The sequence below is a fragment of the Alosa alosa genome, chromosome 15 (genome assembly GCF_017589495.1).
Source record: "Alosa alosa isolate M-15738 ecotype Scorff River chromosome 15, AALO_Geno_1.1, whole genome shotgun sequence".
Lineage (NCBI taxonomy): Eukaryota > Metazoa > Chordata > Actinopteri > Clupeiformes > Clupeidae > Alosa > Alosa alosa.
This window is the reverse complement of record NC_063203.1, coordinates 1,383,788-1,409,368: the sequence shown is the minus strand read 5'-3', so window position 1 is coordinate 1,409,368 and position 25,581 is coordinate 1,383,788. Positions and strand designations below refer to the sequence as shown.

General features: G+C 41.2%; 1 protein-coding gene across 1 annotated transcript in view; it reads right to left on the bottom strand.

The window, feature by feature from the left end:
* The window catches only part of LOC125308553 (protein furry homolog), a 260,928-nt gene that overhangs the window by 179,335 nt on the left and 56,012 nt on the right, over positions 1-25,581 (bottom strand). The window contains exon 13 of the mRNA XM_048265116.1: positions 5,058-5,161. Within this exon, the coding sequence (XP_048121073.1) occupies positions 5,058-5,161 (104 nt within the window). The remainder of the gene's footprint in view (positions 1-5,057; positions 5,162-25,581) is intronic.

Sequence of the window (25,581 nt, the reverse complement as noted above, 5' to 3'; positions counted from 1 at the left end):
AATATTTCTATGATGTGATAAATTAATTAAAGCTAGCACTACAAACGATCCTCAGGAAGGAAAATGATGTAGAAAAGAAAAAATGTGCTTTGCTGCACAGAATTAATGATGTTTTCTAAACAAAGATCGGAAGGAGCCCATAGGGTTGATTGACAGCCATCACTCACCCCACTTCCATTCGTAGGCAATAGACTTCTGAAGTTCGCCTACAAAAAAGCTAACATCTTTGCCCATAAAAGGAGATCCGGTATCTTGTAATTTTTCCTATGGGAAAATAACATGGGGATTTTGAATTATCGCACCAACTCCCGGGGGACGAAAAAATCGGAAATGCAGACGTTTTGCTCTACACACTTTTGTCCTCTGCCTACGTTAAGACAAACTTTTTGCTTGATATCCACACCAAAGATAAAAAAAAATAACTGGTGCGGTCACTACAGTGAACAGACGGAATATGCTACGTTGAACCTGGCATGATCAAAGAATTCTAACAGTAGCTCATTTTCCAAAATCGGGCATACAGGTGAAGTGCATTAACATACACCCGAAATGCCAAAACACATTTTTGCTAGTTGCAGCGACCCCTAGGTCAAAGGGCACCAAATGTGTGGCCTCACAATGGATTCCCGAGTCCCTGTACCAAGTTTTGTTTCTATATGTGAAAGCGTTCCTGACATATGACCTACTTCCTGTTTTGGCGGCTACGCCACCGATTTCGATAAAAATCCTTCTGATAAGTTTTGTTAGGCTTGGTCAGGGGATCATATACGTCAAGTTTCGTGAAGATCTGAATAAATTTGTGACCTGTGAAAGTTTAGTTTCGCTTTCTATTAAATCCAATATGGCAGAAGAACGACAAGGGTCAGTGACGCCATCTTCTCGAGCAGGATACACCGGTACTGACCGGACGTTCCAGAGTTGGACCGGTGGCGATATCTCAAAAGGTCTAGGTGCAGGAGCTGACCAAAAAAGTGGGCTGACAGGAATAACTAGAGTGCAAGCATTTCCGGAGGAACTGCGAAAGTGTGCTTGCCCTGGTGCGGTCACCAACGTGAGCAGTGGAATATGCTACGCTGAACCTGGCACACCTACCCAACTCCCCCACTTCCCCCAACATTCTAAATCAATTTTATGCCATTTGAAAGGTTGGACTTTTGGGAATACATATATGATATGACAACCTTTTTCAAGTACAATTTGTATGGTGCTTTACAGTGTCAGATTAATCAAACTAGGTCTCACTTAAATTTGATAAAAAATGCCCCCCTCCCCTTCCTCTGCTTTTGGTGCTTCCCTACTTTCTAGCTGCAGTGCAACTGCAGTGCAATAAGTAGATGCCACATATTGGGTCTTGACATATTCACAGGAATCCCTAGAAATGGAATATTTATGTTGTTTTATCCAATATTAGTTGTGCAGGATGTATAGTCCATCTTATACACACCCATTGAAGCAACAAAGAAAATGCAAAAAAAGAGACTTTTGTGTAATTATTCCATATTTTGTGTAGTCATTCTATATGAGAACCCCTGACATACAATCCAAATAGTCTACAAGAAACCTCAGAGTGTAACCTTTCATTTGAGACCAGGATTATGCTTCTACACCAAGAGGTTGCCTTTTATTGTCAGTATGCATTTTGGGAACCCAAAAATCCTATGAGGAGTTTCCATAGGGCAAAACGCATGAGCATACCTTGGCAAATAAGAAACGACAAGGTCTCAGCTTTTTAAAGAGATCAAGAATTTGATGGTAGGCCAAACTAGGTGGGAACAGTGGCCTCTGAAGTAGGCACAGTGCAATTTCGAGGGGGAAAAGTCTAAAAATGCCCATCCCATATGAAGTTAATAGGCAGATTTTTTAATGGATGTTGATAGATAGTTTAATGCATGGATGAGTGAATGGTTTGAAGAGGATGAATGGATAGAAAGTTTGATGGAATGTGCCTTATATCCTTGTAGAATGGAGAGACACAGGGCTTTTCTCAAAGTCAAGCATTCGTGCTTGGTAGAACGAGTCCTGCCGAGTCGAATCCTTCAAAGACGAGGCAAGGCTTCTTTTTAGCACACGGAGGTGCATTATTAAAAAATCTTGTGCGCACAGGATTGTGGGTGTTCCAAGTAAGCAGAGGATACACGCATGCATCCTCGAAAATCTCAGAACAAAGGACTCAGTTCTTGATAGAATTTTAAAGCACCCTTGACATTAGAACAGTGCTTGGCGAGATTTGATGACGTAACGTCCTTGAAAGAGCGGCTTTGAAGGACACTTCCTTGACTTTGAGAAACGGTCACAGAGAGAGTTGGCCTAGTTGAGCAGAAAGCAGTTGATACAGGTGCAATCAGTTTAACTGGCCCATTGTGATGTCATAGTGCCAATGCAAAGTCTATGGGGAAAAATAGTGTCCTTTTCAAGACCTACGTTACAAAGTTTGAACAAAGTTTCTACGTTAACCCTCTATACCCCGTAGCGGCCGTCGACGGCCGTTCTGTATTCTCCTGTAACGGCCGCGGCCGGCCGCAATTCTTAAAAAGACATCTGCTACAGTATAACCTTCATACATGAAATAATACAGCGTTAGTGGATAAATAAACACCAGACTTTTATTTTGACACACATAAATGGCTAGGTCGCTATTGACTTTTCTCCGGTATTTTTGAGTTTAGCCTGTTGACTGACCGGCTGAGGACTTACGGTGCCTCTGGAGTTATGGCTTCTAACAAGCGTCCGCTCTTTTTCTCATTAGATGAGATGGTATTGATGTGCATCCACCATGTTTTGATGTAAGTGACGATCATATTGATGTAAGAAATTGACAAAATAAAACATGAAAGTGTAATAAATTTAACGTTAGCATCCTCCCGCTTGTCATGACTGACTTAGCTGCCTCTCTGGCATAAAAAAAAATTGTATGGCTGTCACTGTGAAAGTCAGTTTGAGTTTAGCTAGCACCAGCAAAAATATAGGCATAATTCAATGATGGGTCATGGCCTAATTAACAATAAAGTTTATGATAAACCCATGCCAGGTTTATTTGCAGTTATATCACATTAACATTACCCCTTTCTGGCATGTACAGTAAAGCTAACATTATCGTTATCCCACTTACAGATAGTTATTGCAAACTACTACTTATGTATGTCTCTCTAAATGAGTTTTGTTGACTAATAACCAAAGCGGAACCACCGTTGTGTTTTCTGCTTATGGATGTCAGGAAAATGTATTTGTATACAAGTAGGCCAATGTCTCCGGCCATCTTCGTTGATTACAAAAAGCCTGCTAATTTGCTACCTTCACTGATGTAACGTTAACGTTAGTCTGAGACTCGTAATGTTAGCACAGGATAGGTTGAAGGTTAGTGAACGAGTGCAACAGGTTCATTATCATCAACTGATCAAGTTTAGATAAATTATATAACATGATGTGCATATAAAACAAAAACGTAAATCCATGTCAGGATTAACAGTCCCTGTTGTTGGTGACATGCTTATCAAATGAGTCACGATTTCATACGCTATGCTTCATGGCCTCACGTTAGTTCATATCCTCATCATTTTTTTAGCTGTAAGGCTCACTGTCCAGCTAAATCCCAAATAAGTGCAAGATATGCCAGTCTATTTCAATGAAATCAGTACTCATATAGTATCGTGTTTCCCAGCTTCTAATACAGAAATATGTGAACCATATTTATAACTTTTTGTTAGTGAAAAACTTTGAGACTGTAAGTGAGTAGGCCTATGGCTGTCTATGGGAAACATGAATATATAATTTTTAATGGATCATATATCATTTGAAAGAGCAATTTCTAATCTTTAAACTGAAAGAAACTTACAATTGACACTTTTCATTAGATTTTTAGTTATTCTTGGTTATTTAAAATGTTTCTCAAATTGCCCTTTTCTCTTAGAATTCCCAGGAATCTGAAGCATTGTTGTAGAATTCCACTGGGGTATAGAGGGTTAAACGGTTGAAGCTGAATTAGACGCAGACATTTTTGGTCAGGAGAATAAAGAAGAAAAATACTTTGAATAACAGAACAGAGCATTTTCATGCACTGTAATAAGAAGACTTCGGATAACAGAACAGTGCATTTTCATGCACTGTAAAAATATTGTTATCTCAATGGGGAAAGTATTTACAATAGAACAGAGGAGACCATTTTTTTAATTTAGCCAGATTTAAACAATATGTTAGGTCTTACTGTGTGACAGAATGCCTTATGGCATATGATATGGAAAAAAAAACATTTTTTGGGGGAAAAAGTCCAAGTCAATAGCATGGAAGTCCAAGTCGAGTTGCAAGTCATTTCTAATTTTATCAAGTCGAGTCTGAAGTCATAAAAACCGTGACTCGATTTTCGAAATATCGAAAACTGTCTTGTCTTGATGCCAATTGGAAGGTATGGCATAGGATGACAAACTACAACATAGGAAAGAAAGGAGAAGACAACCCCCTTTGTTCACAAGCAGGAAGAGGAGGACAATTAGCAAAGGCAATGGATGAACTGGTGTGAAGAGAAAGAAGAGAACTGTGGGCCATGGATGATAGCTGTATTCAATTAATTGTTGAATATTCAATTAATTGTTTTTCCAATGGGTAAATGAAGAAAGAAGCTGAAAGTAACATGTGGATGTTGGCTCATGGAATTCTGTCTGGTTGCAAAGCAAGCCTGACCCATGGTCATTGTGTTTAGAGACATAATCAGGTTTTAAAATTGCTGAAAAACAAGTTTAATTATTACCAGTTAATGACAGGGACAGTAGGTGGTGCAAAACACAGGACTGGAAACTGCTAGTGGATGTCGGAAGGCAACTGCAAGTTCAACAGTGTGTTGTTGTGGCTGCTTTGAAAGACGCTGTTAAAGGTGTGCTTATTCAGACACTCCAAAGTTACCAAGAAAGACGGTATTCATGCCTAATTTGTTTTTAAACAAGTACACAAACTCCGAGCAAGTCTTGGCATATCAAGCTCCCGTGGGAGATGGGACTTTTCGAGATACTGTAACTTCAAGCATGTGGATTCAAACAGTTTCAATACAACCGCACAAGGGAACATACCTCTGAGTGGCTGTGTTGCTCTCACACTTGATCCTGATCATGTAAACCCACAGCAGGCGATACAGAGACTCCAAGGCAACCCGCGCCATTTTGGTATCCTTATTCTGCAAATTGACAAGATTTATCATTTGGGCTACATTTTGGTTTGAGAAATCCCTTGACTGAGTGATGTGAGATATCATCGATTCAACTTCGACTCTTACTATATCAAGCTAAATTTGAGGTTCCCAATCACAATGTCTGACAAAGTTTATTTATTACATACCACTATCAGAAAGTCACAAAAAGAATTCCTTGGTGGAATACATAGGTGCTTTAGTGGAGTGGATTTTCACAGATTTACAGTCATCTAAAATTGCTGTGCAACCCTAGCCTGGGTGTTCCCATGCTGCCTTGCGCGCGATTTGATTCACGCTGCTAAGGCAGCCTGGAGACCATGGAGCAAATTTTCGCCTGAGATAGGGAACCAATCACAGAACAGGGGGGAAAGCAAGACGATGATGAGCTGTGCACAGACGCATTTGATAGACATCCGTGGCACCCAATAAACGGATCTGGGCATTTTTTTCAAATCCGAGAAAATGAACGTTTGGTTCCCAGACCACGTCTCATTGAGAAGTGGTGGCGCTAGCCAGGCTAGTGCAACCCCAAATCAGAAAAAGTTGGGACATGTAAAATGCAAATAAAAACAGAATGTGAACATTTACAAATTTTGAAAACCCATATTTAACTGCAAAAAGGACATTGACAGCATATCAGATGTTGAAAATTAAATATTTTACTATTTCATGGAAAAGAAATGTCCATTTTGAAATTTATGGCAGCAACATGTTTAAAAAAAGTTGGGAGAGGTACAGTATATTTACTACTGTGTGGCTTCACCGAGGCCTACATATTTGGATGTGCAGTGGCCTTACCCAGGTAAAAACAGAATGAAATAACATTTTGTACTAGAAAACATTATATAATTGGAAAAATATTATAATTGGAAATGTATTATTCTAGCAATATAAATGGCATAGTGCATGGTATTTCCATAACCGCAAGATAGCCTACTCGCTTCACGATGGCAATGCGTTGTTAACGGACATTCACCAAGACAGCACAGCAGCAATCTATCTAAAATAACACCTACTTGAAGTAGGCTACCATTCATATGCTGTCAATTATTGAAGTTGTGGGAAGTGTACATATTGTAGCTAAAACTGTAAGTTTGTTTTGTCTCCTATGTCTGTTTCATTTCATGTCCCGACCAGGAGGGACGATTGAAATAACGCACACTCGACTTCTGCTTCGAGTGTGCTGAATACTCCTGAATAGTTTCATTCAGAGCTGACAATGCGATTGTATTTGACAGAGGACAGATTTAGGTCTCTAGTGACAAAATATTAGCTGTCAGCATTTTACGATGTCTTTGTAAATTACGTAAATTAAAATCGTAAAAATTCCCCCCCCCCCCCCAAAAAAAAAAACTTTAGCCTACTTAAAATACAGATTAATGTGTTCAATAATGTCTAGTCAGTACACCAAATAAGGAAGGCCTAGATAGAAATAGTGAAAATAAAATATGTAGATTTTGGTAGTTTGGTCTTTTCATGTAGCCTTGCGCGTGGTGCCTAACAACACCCCTTAGCTGTTGTAGAATCAGTGTAACCTACTGCCTCTCTGGGTTTATTGCTTAATCAACTTAGATAGATAGATAGATAGATAGATACTTTTATTGATCCCCAGGGGAAATTCAAGGTCTCAGCAGCATACATACAACACAAACACATTCTTTAACAGCAGAAAGAGTAATTAAAGTATATAATATACAACACCATAATACCACAACAACTCATCTGCAAACTCGACAAACTGGGACTCAGTACCTACCTCTGCAACTGGCTACTGGACTTCCTCTGTCAGAGGCCCCAAGTAGTACGTGTTGGCAACAATACCTCAAGCAGCATCACACTGAGCACAGGGGCCCCCCAAGGCTGCGTGCTCAGTCCGCTGCTCTTCACCCTGCTGGCGATGACTGCACTGCAACCTACAGCAACAATCACATAGTGAAATTTGCTGGCGACACAACTCTGGTGGGTCTCATCACCAAGGGCGACGAGACTCAATACAGGTTGGAGGTCGACCATCTGACCCGCGTGGTGCAGGGACAACAACCTCCTGCTGAACGTCAGCAAGACCAAAGAGATTGTTGTTGACTTCCGAGAGGTCACACCCAACACCTGCCACTGACCATCGACGGTGCTGTGGTGGAGAGAGCGAGCAGCACCAAATTCCTGGGGGTGCACATCAGTGAAGACCTCTCCTGGACCACCAACACTGCATCACTGGCGAAGAGAGCTCAGCGCCTGTACTTCCCTATGGTGGAAACTCAGGCGAGCAAGTGCTCCACCAGCCATCATGACCACATTCTACCGAGGCACCATTGAGAGCATCCTCTCCAGCTGTATCGCTGTGGGGCGGAAGCTGCACTGAATACAACAGGAAAGCCCTGCAGCGCAGTGAACACAGCTGGAAGGATCATTGGTGCTTCACTCCCCTCCCTGAAGGACATTTACACCACCCACCTCACCCGCCCAAGGCGACCAAAATTGTGAGTGATGCAAGTCACCCCCTCACAATCTGTTTGATCTACTGCCCTCTGGGAAGAGGTACAGAAGCCTCCGCGCCCCCAAAGACTACCAGACTCACCAACAGCTTCATACACCAAGCTGTAAGGATGCTGAACTCTCTCCCTCCTCTCCCCCCTCCACCCCTCAGCTACATAACATCCTGGACATTGGACCCACAATGGCCGCCTGCACTACTCCACTTGCACACTTGAACACTTGCACACTTGTACACTTTTACAACTTGGTGTTGTTGTCCTGAAAACACAACACTTCTGCTGCTCTTACATAACTTGCACCACTATGCCACTTTCTTTATTACTCAGGTCAAACAGAACTACCCAAGCCTCTTATTGGCCTGACTTTGCACTAGTTTTTTTATTGACTGTCTATGCACAATTTCAACAAAATTTTGCTGCTCTTATTTTTTCATTATTATATGTGCCCTCTTATTTACTTATTTACTACTTTTTTGTTTACTTGAATGTTATGTTTGTCTGTGGACTTAAAATTGGTAAAATATGTCTTGTCTTCACCGTGGGATAGTGAGAAACGTAATTTCGATCTCTTTGTATGTCTGGAACATGTGAAGAAATTGACAATAAAGCTGACTTTGACTTTGACTTTGACTAATATAAAAACACAACTAAGCAGTAAGGACAGTAGAAGATAAAGAATATGCTAAATATACTAAAATACAAATTATACTAACACTTAATACAATATATAAAAATATACTAAAATACAAATTACAAAAATACAAATTATACTAACACTTAATCTAAATCAATTCTAAAAACAGTATCCACATAGTGGTGATTAATAAATCAGAGGCACTTGCAATGACTGAGGCAGGGATTGTGCCTGTGATTCTCTGTGCATAGTAAGGTATGGTAAGGTGCTCTGTGTGAATGAGTGTCATGGTGGTAGTGCAATGGTGATAGTGGTCATGGTGATAGTGCAAATGAGTAAGTCAACAGTGCAACAATGCAGAAATAAAGTAAAGTAAAGTCTATATATCTATATATTTAACTATTTAAGAAAATGTATAAGTGTGGCCACAGTTCGGCTGTGGCATGGAGGGGGGGGAGGGGTTATGCATATGTGCTAATGTGCTAATATAGCACGCAAACAGTGAGGTATAAAGACAGTGGTACAAGTGGCTAGTGGACAGACAGTACCAAACATGGAGGGGATGAAGAGGCAGACAGACTTCTCTGCATAGTCTATCTCTCCTCTTCCCTTAAGTGAGGCATTGAACAGCTCAATGGCCCTGGGAGCAAATGACTTTCTCAGTCTGTCAGTTGTGCAAGGCAGTGAGCGAAGTCTCCAGCTGATCAGGCTCTTCTGTTTAACAATTGTGCTGTGGAGTGGGTGACACTCATTGTCCAAGATGTTGATCAGTTTGTTCAGGGTCCTTTTGTCAGATAGTGAAGTGATACACTCCAGTTCAGCTCCCACTACAGAGCCAGCTTTCCTTACCAGCCTGTCAATTCGCCCCACATCCTTCTTCCTTGTGCTTCCTCCCCAGCATACTACTGCATAGAAGAGGACGCTGGCAACAACAGACTGGTATAACATCCTGAGGAGCTTACTGCACACATTGAAGGACCGCAGCCTCCTCAGGAAGTACAGCCTGCTCTGCCCTTTCTTGTAGAGTGCATCAGTGTTGGCTGACCAGTCCAGTTTATTGTCCAGGTGGAGACCCAGATACTTGTAGGTGCTAACCACCTCCACATTGACCCCATCAATTTGGACTGGTAGCAGAGTGGGCTTAGACCTGCGGAAATCCACCACCATCTCCTTGGTCTTTGAAGTGTTAAGTTGAAGATGATATTGCCATATGGCGTGCTTGTGGGGGGTAAGAGGGTTAAGGCTGCCAGTCTTATGACGTCATTTTCTATATTTTTGATATGTTGCTGAGTATAACATAAACAGCAAAGAAAAGTGATTGATAATGACTGACTGACTATTATTGTGTTACATGTTTCAAATGTAAAGCACTTTGAGCTGCATTCTGTGTATGAAAGGTGCTATACAAATAAAGCTTTATTATTATATTATTATTATTATTATTATTATGATTGAGTTTGCACCATTGCACAAAGTCCTCCACCAGGCTCCTGTACTCCTCCTCCTGCCCGTTCCTGATACACCCCACAATTGCAGTATCATCAGAAAACTTCTGCATGTGGCATGACTCGGTGTTGTAGCAGAAGTCAGATGTGTACAGGGTGAACAGGACTGGAGAGAGCACAGTTCCCTGTGGCGCTCCGGTGCTGCAGATCACAGTGTCAGAGAGACAGTTCTTCAGTCTGACGAACTGTGGTCGCTCGGTCAGGTAATCTGTAATCCAGGTTACCAGGTGAGCGTCCACACCCATCTGCAACTTGACACGTGTGGTTCTAGGAATCTTGCTACTCTGCATCATTTACGTTCTGTGATGGTGTAACATGTAGCGAGACGGCATGGGAATGGAATTATATTATTGCGTGTTCACAGGTTCGCTTCCCATACAAAGTCTTTGGGATACATAGCTTATCACCTTGATAATGGCATTTTTAGTTATACTCCTAATGTTGATAAAGGGTCATGCACATTTGGTAGGCTGTTCAGTGACAATAATGCTTTGCCAGTGGGCTATATTATATCTGATGCAAGCCAAATGATAAATATGTAGCCTGTAGGCCTATAGGCAGCTAATAATTAAAACTGCTTCATGTGCCGACGATTGTTCATGAATGTCAAATCAGCTGTGCTACACAGATTAAATATTAGGCCTAAATGACAAATTGAAAACCATTGCATTTCAGATCCTAATTATATTTCAAACACTTTGGGACTTATGGGAGACACTAGGCTATATTATGTTGATACTAATTTTATTTTATGACCACCTACACCTAGACAATAATTTGGAGTGAACCCTTTTAATCTAAGAATGTAGGCTATAGATAGTTGAATAGCCATATGCCAAAGTTGTTTTTGAGTTTATACTATTAATTCATTCACTCGTTTTGTTCAAGGGCTGTGTTTTGCACCCTGGCGCATGGCGTTAAACTCGTTTTCCACCCAGCGCAAAGTTTAATTCCTTATTTTGCACACGTTTATTTTTTTAACAATGCGCCCAGGGGTGTGGCAATTAACAACTTAGGGAGTGACCAAGTGCATTGTCTAAAAAACGCTATTGTACACCACCTAAATCGCATTACGCTACTGACCAAGAGAAACCTGGTCAGAAGTCTATGGCGAGTTGTTTACAGTACCCTCCAGAATTATTGGCACCTTTGGTAATGTTGACTAAAAACAGGCATAAAAAATGATCTTTTGATGATTCATTGTACTCTCACAATGAAAACAACAAGGAAAAATTCACCCTTGAAGGTAAGAAAATGTATTCTGAGAAAAAAGAAAATCTCATAAAGAAATAAATATTTTTAATGAAAACACGTTGCTCAAAATTATTGCCACCCCTAGAAAATCTTACATACAAAACCAGACGCTTTTCCCTAGCTAATTTCAACTTATTTAAGTTAATCAGAGTGTCTGTGAACTTTCAGAGGTAGTCAGGGGCGCAGCTACACATTTTTTGAGGGGTATGCAACAACAATATTGCCCCCTCCCCCAAAAAAAAAAAAAAACACTACAGACAACTAAAGCAAAACAAAAGGCCAATAATTTACACTATTTCTGTGCATTAGTGTGTATAAATATATATATTATATATATATATATATATATATATATATATATTTTAAATGCTGCCAATTTGATGTTGAATTTGATGAAGTATTAATAAATGGTGCATTGTCACTTTAAGAGAGTCTAAACGGTTCTCATAATATCCTTTTGCCAGCTATTGCTCACAAAGGATAAGGCTGATAGGCCTACTCTAGCCTTGTTTGTTTGCGCCACATTGACAACACAATATTAAGTTATTACAAGGAGCCTTCATTGTTAGTACAGTGTTTCCCCTACAGTGTATTTAACAGCGGCGCAGCGCCGCCGCTGCAACAGAATATCACGAGATTCACTTAACACACTGTAAAAGCACAACGGCCAACGTCATCTCGAAATTGTTTTCTGAAAGTCTTGAGTAAGTTAAGTGCATCAAATCCGCACTTAGCCTCTCATTATTCAGGACATATATGCGGCATAATGTGTCCGGTGATTACAAGCCCAAAGACAAGTCTGCAGCCCATATGGCTAGCCTACGTTCTGAACACGGTTACATTGTTTAGCTATCCGACTGATGGGGTCTTGCTCCGCCACAGTGTAGCCTATGGTGTCATCGTTCACTTGTAGGTTACACAATAAATAGCCTACTTATAGGCCTGGTGACAATAAAAAATGATATTAGTTATATTTCATCCGCGAAGCTGTTTGTATGCGTGAATTAAGCTTGTAGCCTATGCCATATGTTAAGCTTGAGCAATTCCTCTGATCCAAAGCCTGCTTTAACACATTGACACTAATGTGAAACATGCATCCTCCTCTCTAGCCTACATCAAATAAAAGAAACCAATTCATGATTACGAAATGAATTTAACATGGGGGGAAAAAAGTTTGTTGCGATTTAGCCTACTGTTGTGATGCGGTTCTTTCTGCTGATTGGATTTACGTCCGGTGTCGTCAACTCTGAGAACTCTTGCTCCGGTTGACAATTTTATCCAGAGAGCTGATTTCCCAAAGATGAGCCTCCATCAACATTCAACGACAAATTATTAAAACGTAAATGTAATGCAATAGAGTAAACCAATGTGCTACAAGGTGTATGGTCTTAACGTTAATTGTAGCCTAGACTTGTAACGTTAGCGTGGGGCTACATGTAATGTTTGCATGGGAAAGCTAAGGCGAACACAGTCTAGGCCTGTTTAAACTTTCTGATAGTTAAAGGAAATATGAGCATATGTTGGCATATAATGATAGCCTAAATTCTGTCCACTTAGCTATAATAGGCTATCACAAACAGAACTTTTCTACGTTTGCGGCATTAGACATAGGAGCCTACATTCTCTTATCAGAAAGGCGTGTTCTCATAACTTCAGCGTTCTCTTGACGGTGAAGACGAACGGTCACACTTCAATCAAGTAGCCTAGGTCCTTTTTTCCAGTTAATTGTGAGTGAGTTGTATGGTAACTGTGGGAGTGATGTAGAAGAAAAGTGAGTATTTACTTTTTTTATCACGTGGGTTTGTTGTTTTGGGACTGAGAAATAGACTACAAGGAGAGCATCTGGCTCACGTGCATGCGTGTCAGCATTAATGGCCCCAACAATTCAATTCAATTACCAAAAGAGCCTTAGAGATGTTCTTTGAAAAGCCCAGAAAAAATTAAGTGCTTTCATAGATTGGGTGTGGCCTTTGCCATTAAGACAAATTTAAATAAATTGTAAATAATCTTTTTTCTGGGTTGTGCCATTTCATTTTTCTTCTATCATTTTTAACTAATAATGTAAAAAGAAAGCTGAAAATGTCCACAAAAAAACACGAAGGTATGATATAAACATTTTTTAAAAAAAAATGCCCAACAACCTCCCAAGTAATAGCACGCTGCTGGAAAAATTTCTAGGGGAAACACTGGTTAGGATATGGAAACATGTAATGAGTTGTTGCTAGCGTGACATTTCTGTTTGCAGTTTGCATTAAAAGTGCAGTATGAGCATGGTAGCCACCTAGCTATCTAAATGGAATAGCCAAGGCTATGTTTCAATCGGCATATGCTTAACACACGATAGTTAGTCTATTAACATGAATATTTGTATGCCTCCAAGCACAGACATCATCACTTTAAATCCTACCTGTTGCCTTTCACCGTCCACTTATTTAACTGCTGTCACATCCCCTGACATGCTATCTCCGTTTCCCTCTTTCTTTTTCTATTTTAGCCGCCGAAAGCTTTTTTTGCTGCATCCATCTTTTTCCATAGACGGCAACTCGTTACTCGTAGGTACCTGCTAAGCTCAGCTCCGCGCCCCCACTCCCTCTTCTATGTCAAAATTCTATGATGGAATCTTATGAGATAGGACGCCTACTCTAGCCTGTTAGTCCTCTAAAATTTTATATAATATTGAGGAAATGTTTAAATTATTTAGAAACGCACAGCAGTAGCTACATATAGAAAATACCAAATATATATATATACTGTATATATTATTTTATTTTTTTTACCATCGCTTTTTTAACCCCCATGGTGCTTAAGCCCTATCATGCCATATAGCGATACCACTTTTTGCGCCACTGGAGGTAGTTCATTACTTTGTTTTTCACTAAGGTATGAAAATAAAGTGACACAGAGGCTAAATCCTCTTGTCATTTTTTTCAACATCAGAAAGACAAGAGAATACACTAAATTTAAATAAAAAGAAAGTGTGTTGACATTTGTAAGTCAGTGAATGTCTATAAAACTAGGTACTTTGTTGAAAATGCCTATATTTACAGTTAAACAATGATTAAAAGGTTCTACTCAACTGAAAATGTAACAAACATGCTTGGACAAAGACCCATGGTTATCTCGCCCCCACGTACAGTATAGAGGATGGTAAGATAGGGAAAAATTCCATAAGGATCACTATTGGAGAGTTACAAACAAAGGTGTCATTTTGGGGTCACAAAGTCCCCCAAACAATCTTCAAAAGTGACCTCACTGCTAATAGCTTATTTAGAGGGCATGCTAGGTAAACGCCTGTCCAGTAATTTAATTACCAATGTAAACGGTAGGAGTTACTGAATGGTACAGTGACTTTGTCTGGAAGTGTGGTCTATTGTCAGATGACATGAAAATTGCGCTCTTTGGCTAGAAACACTTTAGGTGTGTTTGCCGTACATAGAAGAATGACTATACTGAAAAGAACCCCATACCTAATGAGAATTAAGGTGGAGAGGATGTGCTATTGTGGGGCTGTTTTTATTCCCAAAGGCCTTGGGAATCTAACTAAGGTGCATGGTATCACGAACAACATGAAAAACCTGAACATTTTTAAAGGAAATCTGTCAGTCTCTGCCAATATACTAAACGTTGGTCATGATTGGATCATTCATTAGGTCAATGCACAACAAACGTCCAAATCAAAACAAATATTGTTTACTGAACACAAATTCAAGCTTCAGTCCCCTGATCTAAACTCCATAGAAAAACCGTGGGGTGAGTCAAAGAGGAGAATGCACAAGTGTGGACCTAGGAATCTGGACGATCTGGGGAGATTTTGTAAAGACCAACAGTCTTAAATCTCTTGCTTTGTATTCTCCAACTTTATGGGATGTCATAGGTGAATATTACAAGCTGTTTTATTAGAAAAGGGAGGCTTAAGAAGGTATTATAAGCAGGGGTGCCAATAATTGTGAGCAACGTGTTTTTGTTAAAAAAAATGATTTCTTTATGATATTTTCCTTTTTCTCAAAACAAATTTGCTTCCCTTCAAGGTTGGATTTTTCTGATTTGTTTTCATTATGAGATTACAAATCACCAACAGATTATTTATATATAAATCTGGTATTTATATATACCAGATTTTAGTGAACTTTAGCATGGTGTGCCAATAATTCTGGGGGGTACTGTATATGTTATTTTAAGAGTGCATTGTCAACAGTCATATTGGCAGGTGCACAACGCACCATCCTTTTATGATCTGTTGTATAGGACTTGGTGTTGATATCCCTTAATGATTACTTGAGGCACCGACGAGACTCCGTGGGATTGTCAATTGAGTGATGGCACCCTTTGGGTTGTCAAGTGGGCACCCTCCTTCTTGGGTGTTTCGCTGATAAGCCCACGACACCTCCAGAGGGTTCAGCAGTGAATCCCAGCGTCCCAGGTTCACTCCCTAGATGCCATCAACTCACTTGAAGGCCCAGGCTGAGTCTTTTCTCTTCGTCCACAGCCACTGGCTTCCCTTTTCAGCAGCCACAGAGAGTTCTTTGACTGTCTGCCGATGGGCCTTCCCTCGCACTCCCATCTCCCTGAGTAGCCTGGATGTTCAGGTGGCCAGCTTGCGTCTCTGAGATGGAGAAGCCTTGTTCCACACTGGTGTACTGTCCCCAAGTCCAAGACCACTCCTCCCCTCCTGCACTCGGCCCACAATGTCATTGTGTCTGAGTGCTGCCTTTGCCTGCTCAGTTGCAGCCAACGGGGCCCACTTCCCCCCAGTGGCCAGGATGGGGGCAGCTTGGGCTACAACTGGATCGCTTGAATCCAGTAACATCATCTCCAGCCTGACTTTAGCGCACTTGTACTCCTCTGCTAGACTGGAAATGGGCAGGTGTAACATCCCTTTGCCGTAAAGTCCAATACTGCTTAGGCACCTGGGAAGGCCAAGCCACTTCCTTACATATGAGCTGACCAGTCTCTCCAGCTTTTCCACCTTTAAAAGCGGGACTTCATAAAGGGTTAGTGGCCACAGGAGATGTGGAAGTAGTCCATACTGCATGCACCAGAGCTTCAGCTTGCCAGGAAGCAAGGTTCTGTCGATGTTCTCCAGGCCGCTGGCTACCTCCTTCCTGAGCTGCTCTACTTGCTCTTTGTCTTTAAGGGAGGCATCATACCAACGACCTAGGCTTTTCACTGGCTTCTCGGAGACAGTTGGGATGGGTTCCTCGCCAATGTGGAAGCGGTGGTCTGACAGCTTCCCCTTGATGATGGAGATGCTTCTGGACTTGCTTGGCTTGATCTTCATGCGAGCCCGCTCAATGTTTTCCTGGAGCTTTCTTAATAGCCGTACCTTGGTCGTAGTGAGAGTTGTGAGGTCATCCATGTAGGCTCTGACCCGTGGCAGCCTCAGCCCAGGTCTTACTCGCTTGTCCGCCAACTGTCCATATAGCGGCCCGAATGATGACCTCCATGGCCAGGGTGAAGGTCAGCGGGGAGATGGTGCAGCCGGCCATGATTCCCACTTCCAGGTGTTGCCAAGCTGTTGTGTACTCTGCTGTTGTTACGCAGAGTTGGACGTGCTGGAAGTAGGCCTTGACAAGGGTTGTGATAGCTGCTGGGATTCTGAAGTAGTCAAAGGCTGCCCACAAGAGGTTGTGAGGGACTGAGCCAAAGGCATTCGCCAGATCCAGGAACACCACGTGAAGATCTGTTCCCTCCTTTTTGGCGACCTGGATCTGATGCCGGATGACACTAGCATGTTCTACACACCCGGAGAAGCCTGAGATGCCTGCTTTCTGACGTGTCAATCAGGTTGTTTCTTTGCAGGTATCCTGCCAGCCTGTGAGCAACCACGCTGAAGATTTTTCCCTCCACGTTTAGAAGGCTGATCTGACAGAACTGCCCGATCTCTGATGAGTCCTTTTCCTAAGGGATAAGGATCCCTCCGGCTCTCCGCCAGGATGTTGGTATCTCCTTCTTTTGCCACACAACTCTCATCAGTCTCCAGACATCAGGACATCTGGTGCGTTTTTATAGAGCCTGTATGGAACTCCGTTGGGACCTGGAGATGATGCGGCCCTTGCTCTACGCACAGTTTGTTTTACCTCACTCAACCTGGGTGGACTGATATCCAGCTCGTGCTCTGGTGGATTGACTGGTGGCATGTCAGGTGGGAGCGTAACTTTTTCCTTGTGTCGGTCATGTGTGCAGGAATTTTTCAGGTGTTCTTCCAGGTCGGCCTTTGACACTGAGAGACTTCCGCTCTTCTCCTTTGTGAAGAGACTCTTCACAAATTTGAAAGGATCTTTGTAGAAGCGTGATCTTGTTTGCTCCTTCCTTCTGCACTTCCTCAGGAGGTTTTCAGCTCTCCTCAGTGTTGCAAGCCTGCTCCGAATCTCTTCCTGCAGCAGGTTTATACAGTGGGTCCCAGTTAAAAATTGACACTTCATTCACGATCAAGGTGATTCACGCAGCTGGGTGAAATGTAAGTCCAACTGCAGCCGCTTGGGGGCAGCATAGTCTGCTGTGGCGTTCCACGGTCGAACCGGACGGCGCATTCGACAGCAAGGGCTGTGATTGGCCGAGTTTTCAGTGTTTCTCTGTGTTTTTAGCAGCCCCTGCAACATGCTAGTCCACTGTAGCCTAAGCTTCGTACATAATGTTTAACATAGTTTTGGATTCAGTGGCAAGATTTCTTGATTGTACAGTGCCTGTCTCTCAGTAATGTTTTAAAATGAGAGCTTCGCCAGCTGGCAGTAGGCTACTTTGTCGGTAGTCATGAGAAGTTAAACTTGCTACAGAACATAAATATGCTGCCCAGAAACCTTGTGAATAGTTCTGATTTTTTTTTACTACACTAACGAGGTTGAAATATAGCCTTTGCCTACAGCATCTCCTTAACAGTAATGTTAACAAAATGACAGCATTCATATGACAAAGGAAAACAAATTCAGTCACTCAAGACTGTGCCACAGCAACCAGTGTAGGCTACATTCCTACCCAATAGGCTACCTCAAGCAGATAGCGTTGTCTGACGGTCGAGTGGGTTAATGCACGATATCCAGAACAGGTCTGCAACTTTCAGGCAGTTCTGAGTTTGAATCTAGGCAGGAGCAGAGCCATATAAAGGCCTAGGCCTATTGTTATAATTTTTGCAAGGTGTTGCTCCTGGCAATACTTGTTTATAAAGGCGTTTGGTGATTAATTGATAGCTGTTTTGGGACACGTTAAAACGTTCTTTGTAATGAGCGCATACGGGAGTAAAACGACTGTTACGCTTGTTACAACTGTAGGCTACAATGATTGCAATACAAAAAAAACATGCGTGTTAGTTTAGTTAGTTTTGTGATGTTTTGCACTTTTGCCTCATGTGTTTTCAGGTTTGAGGGCTTTTTTGGCAAGATTGACCTTGTTAGACTCTGCATATGTTATTTCTCCGTATGGAAAATAAAGTCAATTTTCGACACACGTCTGTTATTAGTTCAACTAGATGTACCGCATAGCGGTACAAAATATGACCGCCGCTCAGTCCTGTACATCCGTTCCGCGAAAATAAATCACACTTCAATTTGTCTCCATATTTTACTCCATCCCCCACTCTTGAAACTTTTTGTATGCTTGTTTGGCATGCCTGAGTGTGTGTGTCGCGGCTGCACAGAAAGTACCCTACTGGTGCTGAAAAGGTGAATAGATTGTAGAATAGCCAAAGAAGATGTAGAATTGTTATAAAACCTTTAAAATCTCTAAACAATCACAAGTAGGGCAGTTCATCACAGTTCATCCATTGCAACTGGATTGATGAAAGGTCACTTACACCTGTAGGCTACATTGTATTTGGGAAAAGCAAAAGGTATCAGCATAATGTTATTTATTTATTTATTTTTTTTATGTATTTATAAACAAAAACATCTCTGTCAGTTCCATGCCATGTTTCAACAGCTATCAAAAACAAAGGTCATTTTGGATGGATGGATTTTTTTTGTGAATGTTTCTTCTTCTACATAAGATTTTAGTCATCTTTAGTTCATGTAATACTTTATTGTCAATGCACAAATTAAGTAACAGTAGTCTGAAACGTTATTGTTAATGCACAAATTAAGTAACAGTAGCCTAGTCTGAAACGAAATGCTGTTTTACATCTAACCAGTGGTGCAAATAACTGACATGTCCAAATGGGCCTTGATGAAATGCGTCCGCTAGACTGTTCATACACATTTTAACGGGCCAAAGTTGAAAAAAGCTTTGTCCGTTATTGTTAGTGCAAATATAGGCTGATTCATGTTCCCTTGCATTGTTTAACTGAGGTCCATGGCTAGTCTGGCTTTCATCAGACCAAGCTCAATCTTTTAAGAAATCAAAAAAAATAAATAAGCAGATCAGGCTGGGTTCACCCAGCCTAGTCCATAGGCACCCGATATTGTTTAATTTTCCGATTGAGATATACACGCTCTGGCTATTCTAAATGCAAAAATGCATCAGGGAGTTATGACAAACGGTAACTAACAAACTAGATCCTAATAGAAAGTTGTTAGCTTCCCTAAGCTACAGGTAGGATTATAAGGTAGGCCTATTGACAACATAAATTGTCAATAGGCTATGCTAGCGACACAAATAAAATCTCCTTTGAAACCAATGGCTTCGCCTTACAGTATCAAGCGGACTTAAACTGTCATATCATTGGCAAAGTTGTAATAACATTCACGCAGCTCCATGAGTCAAGGAAAGCAATGAAGTAGCCACTTCTAAATGGGACCCACTACACAGTAGCTTAAGGTGTTTTGCTAAAGCAGCCATAATGAAATGAAGGTGTCATTGTTTGGATACTTCACACACGTGCTTTTAATTTCACAGACTACAACTACCAAGCTGTAATCAAAGCACATCGATTCCCCTCTCACACCCTGCACGCACTTAAAACAAAATAAACAGGCGTCTCAGACTCACGATGTATAGGCAAAACTGTATCAGACCGGTGTAATCGTTGGTAAAATCTTCCATTGCACAGAATGATTTTGTAGCACGTGCAATAAATGACAGTCGAAAGATACAAACAGTGCTGCTATACATTTGCTTGGTATAACCGCATTTATAGTTTTCTACAAATGCAATAAATCAAATGCCTCCATCACTCAACCAACGCTAAACGGTAACATTACCTAGGTCCTTATTGATATTACAAGATTAACGCATTGCCTGCAGTAAAAACCAAGCATGTCCGATAAACATCCTCAGATTTATTTCGGCTTCAAGAAGAAATGGGAATTACACTTCATGTGAACATCGTCCTATCCTTATTAGATGTTAACTCGCGGTAAATTACACTCCTTGTATGAAGCGCCCAGTGTTTTTCCAACCCACTTTTAACTTCCAACAAAATTACGTCTCACTGCAACGATCAAGCCATCTAGTGGACAAATTGACTACTTCTACCGCCAATACTGAAAATGCAGCCATGATGATGATGATGATGAATATTTATTTTGGCTTTCTTTTAATCCTACTGATTTTCATTTTTTTTTTACCGGGGGCAAATCACAAATGAGTGATTATGAGCCAGGTTGATGTGGGCCCTTGAGACCAACATACCATAAAAAGATTCACAGAGAACTGTGTCTGCCCCTACCCTCCTTTCGGGGGTCCAGTCCAGCGGGGGGGCTGCAGATGAAAACGAAAAATGTTGTGCAGTTTTGACTATGTTAGGTCACAGATACCTTCAATTACACCACCTCATTTTTACTTTTTTTGTTTTAACTAGGTGGCTATACATGAAATGAGTGGTTATGGAATGGGTTGACATGGCCCCTTGAGATCAACATACAAAAAAAAAATGGTCCTCCTAAACCCTACGGTTTTGAGATATTCACAGAAAACTGTGTCTGCCCTACCCTCCTTTCGGGGTCCAATTCAGCGGAGGGCTACAGATCAAAACGAAAAACGATGGTTCCATGCTATCCATGTGGGGTTACATGTCCACCAAGTTTGTGTACCCCGGTCTTTCAGTGTCCCAATCATTGGCGGAAATTTGGGCATGCGAAAAAAAAAAAAAAAAAAAAAATCTGACTAAACCTATATGACCGCCAGCCAAACTAAAAGCGGCGGTCATAATAAGAAGTGTTGCTTGTTAAAACATGTGACTAGTAAAACTCAAATGATTTTAGAAATATTTAGCCAAAGCCAAAAAGTGTTAGAGAGAAGGAGAGACGGTGCAGCTCAGATGTCTTCTTAATTTTCTTTATTCTTTAGTAAAAGGTGCAGAACATTATTAAACTTTAAAGACAGAATATGCACGCAGGCACAACTAGTCTACTTGTTGTTTTCTTTTACTTGGCTATCTATATATGGTTATCAGCACACAATGTTGGGCTAATTATGACCGCCGCGCAGCATATAGGTTTAGTCTGAATTTTTTTTTTTTTTTTTTTTTTTTTTTTTTTTTCTTTTTCATGCCCAAATTTCCGTCAATGATTCCCGGACACTGAAAGACTGGGTACACGAAACTTGGTGGACATGTAACCCCACATGGATAGCATGGAACCATCGTTTTTCGTTTTGATCTGTAGCCCCCCCGCTGAATTGGACCCCCCGAAAGGAGGGTAGGGCAGACACAGTTTTCTGTGAATATCTCGAAAACCGTAGGGTTTGTATGTTGATCTCAAGGGGCCATGTCAACCCATTGGTATCTGTGACCTAACATAGTCAAAAACTGCACGAAATTGGAAGTGTAGGATCATTATGACACCCTCTGTATTCACGCCAAGTTTTGTGGAATTCCGCCCATGGGGGCCACACAATAAATTAATTTATGTTACTATACACCAACTGGCATGTAGGTGGCGGGAGACAGTTTTCTGTGAATATCTCGAGAACCGTAGGGGCCTAGGAGGTCCACCTTTTTTTATGTTGGTCTTAAGGGGGCATGTCAACCCATCCCATTACCACTTATTTCATGTATAGCGCCACCTAGTTAAAAATTAAAAAAGCAAAAATTAGGTGTTTTCATCTCAATATCTCTGGCTGACAAGGTCAAACTGCAACGAAATTAAAAGTGTAGGATCATTATGACACCCTCTGAATGCATGCCAAGTTTTGTGTACTTTTGTTCATGGGGGGCCTTACAATAAAATAATTTATGTGTACATTTAGTGGACGCATACACCAACAAAGGATTCCCGGACACTGAAAGACCGGGTACACAAAACTTGGTGAGCATGTACCCCACATGGATAGCATGGAACCGTCATTTTTCGTTTTCATCTGCAGCCCCCGCTGGACTGGACCCCCCAAAGGAGGGTAGGGCAGACACAGTTCTCTGTGAATCTTTTATGGTATGTTGGTCTCAAGGGGCCCACATCAACCTGGCTCATAATCACTCATTTGTGATTTGCCCCCCGTAAAAAATGAAAATCAGTAGGATTAAAAAGAAAGCCAAAATAAATATTCATCATCATCATCATGGCTGCATTTTCAGTATTGGCGAGAAGTAGTCGCTTGTCCACTAGATGGCGATCGTTGCAGTGAGGCGTAATTTTGTTGGAAGTTAAAAGTGGGTTGGAAAAACACTGGGCGCTTCATACAAGGACTGTAATTTACACAGCGAACATCTAATAAGGATAGGGCGATGTTCACATGAAGTGTAATTCCCATTTCTTCTTGAAGCGAAATAAATCTGAGGATGTTTATCGGACATGCTTGGTTTTACTGCAGGTACGTTAATCTTGTAATATCAATAAGGACCTAGGTAATGTTACCGTTAGCGTTGGTTGAGTGATGGAGGCATTTGATTTATTGCATTTGTAGAAAACTATAAATGCGGTTATACCAAGCAAATGTATAGCAGCACTGTTTGTATCTTTCGACTGTCATTTATTGCACGTGCTACAAAAAAAATCATTCTGTGCAATGGAAGATTTACCAACGTTTCAGACTACTGTTACTTAATTTGTGCATTGACAATAAAGTATTACATGAACTAAAGATGACTAAAATCTTATGTAGAAGAAGAAACATTCACAAAAAAAACCATCCATCCAAAAATGACCTTTTGTTTTTGATAGCTGTTGAAAACGGCATGGAACTGACAGAGATGTTTTTTTTCATCAAGTTTATAAATACATAAAAAAAATAAATAAATAAATAACATTATGCTGATACCTTTTGCTTTTCCCAAATACAATGTAGCCTACAGGTGTCAGTGACCTTTCATCAATCCAGTTGCAATGGATGAACTGTGATGAACTGCCCTACTTGTGATTGTTTAGAGATTTTAAAGGTTTTATAACAATTCTACATCTTCTTTGGCTATTCTACAATCTATTCACCTTTTCAGCACCAGTAGGGTACTTTCTGTGCAGCCACGACACACACACTCAGGCATGCCAAACAAGCATACACAAAAAGTTTCAAGAGTGGGGGATAGAGTAAAATATGGAGACAAATTGAAGTGTGATTTATTTTCGCGGAACGGATGTACAGGACTGAGCGGCGGTCGTATTTTGTGCCGCTATGCGGTACATCTAGTTCACTAGTTATGGATATCACAAGTTTAAACAACGAAAACAGAAAGGATGGAGACAGCAAAGCTAGAGGAGTTATTCCAGATGGGCAAGAACAAGGTAGGCAATTGGTGTGCTTGTCAGAACGTTAGATTACAGCTGTTTAAAGCCAGGCGTCACGATGCAGCTAGAACAAAACTAAAGGTAACTTTAGCTATAGGGCTGTATCAATTTGTCCAAATTAATAGGTCATCGTGAGGCGTTGTTGTTGTATTATTGCATGTGGATATTGTTATGCTATGTAGGCTACTTTTTTTTGCAATGCACGGACCTAAAACCGAAACGGACAAATATTGTACACGCGTGAATTTGTTTTTGTGGGGTTGGGTGGGTGTAATGCACCATAGCTCTCTCTCTCTCTCTCTCTCTCTCTCTCTCTCTCACACACACTCACACTCACACTCACACACACACTCACACACACACACACACACACACACACACACACACAGTACCTTTCTTAGCCACAGTTAATTTTAGTGGTGATATGTGTTATGGACATTGTTATGCACATTATTGACTGCAGTTTATTCTCATCAATGTCAGTCCATGAATGCATATTGATCAGTTGTTAACTAATACTGTAGGCCTAGAAGTTGCATTTGAAAATGTTACTGTTGTAGGCTGTTTGTTTTTTATTTCAGCCACACTGTTTTAAAGTGGTTACCATTACAAACCAATTTTGAATAAGCCATACTGCAATACCGATTTCATGGTTGCACCATGCACATGTTCGCCGATTATGTGGCCCTCAGTAACCTATAAATTCAATGATGTGGCGCTCTATGAAAATGAGTTTGACACCCCTGCTCTAAAATATCTGTCCTGGCCTGGTTGCACCGGATTGTGGCCAAACGACAGAAGCGCGGAGAACCCTCCTTTGTCTACCAAAAAGTGTTACTTTGTGCCCCGCGCTCCCCCACTGCTTGTGAAAGAAGGGGGTGGGGGAGGGGGGCTTAACGTGAAAAAGCTTAATGTCCCAAAACGGCAAAGGTAGGCTACAGGAAGTGGGGGGAGGGTATGGGATGACCAGAGCTGTCTTCGCTGTGCTATTCTGAAAGCATCTTATTGTCTTTCCAGTCGCACACAGCTCGTTATAGCCTATCGAGTGCCTTAGCAGATAGGCTCTGCTCTTGGGTTTGGCCTCACAGCGAACTCGACCCTCTTGTTGCTTGCAGTTTGTTAAATAAAGCGATGCAGATTACATTATTTATTTCTGATTAATTGCATCTTTTTTGCAACATCTGCTTGTTAGGCTGGGCTACTGTCAATGTCCTGTACAGGTATATGTTCAACAATTGCTGGTGTAGGCCTACAGGCTATAATCAATTAGGGACTGTTCGTTATTTATTTAAGGGGCGTTAGTCAAAAAAGACGTGATCCTCCCTCGCCAGCAAGACATTTTTCTATGACACTCCAAAGTGATTGAGAAAAAACGCATGACCCTCCCCAGTCCCAACAATTTAGGCTATTGATGCCTTCTGTCTACTGGGTCAATTTGGGAGCTTGCATGCTACGACTCCTTCCTTGAAATGCCTTGAAAAGGCTGTCGTTTGCACAATTTCACAAATAATCACTGGGACCGAAACAAACCTGTCAACTTTTCCCGGTTTATCGCATTATTTTACTTTTTTCCTCGCTGTCTTAGGAGGAGCTGCAGGGCCGCCGCAAGGGGGTGCGAGGCCCTGTAATGAACTTGACAGATGCATGAACTTACGTGCATGAAATCATCGCGATAGCTTACTTTACACATAGCCAAGGCTACCGTCGGTGCATTTTAATAGTAGCCTAGTCTAATAAGCTACACCAGCTTGTCTTTAAGAGGGAAATTGTATAGCCTATAACATTAGCTGAGTATTTGGCCATATGGTGTTTATCATAGGCTACATCATGAAACCAAATAGTGTAACAAAGGCGAACACTTTAACAGGGGAAATTAATTGGGCATGAATCATTGTGCTGAACGGTATTTGTCAATGCAGAAACACACGACATT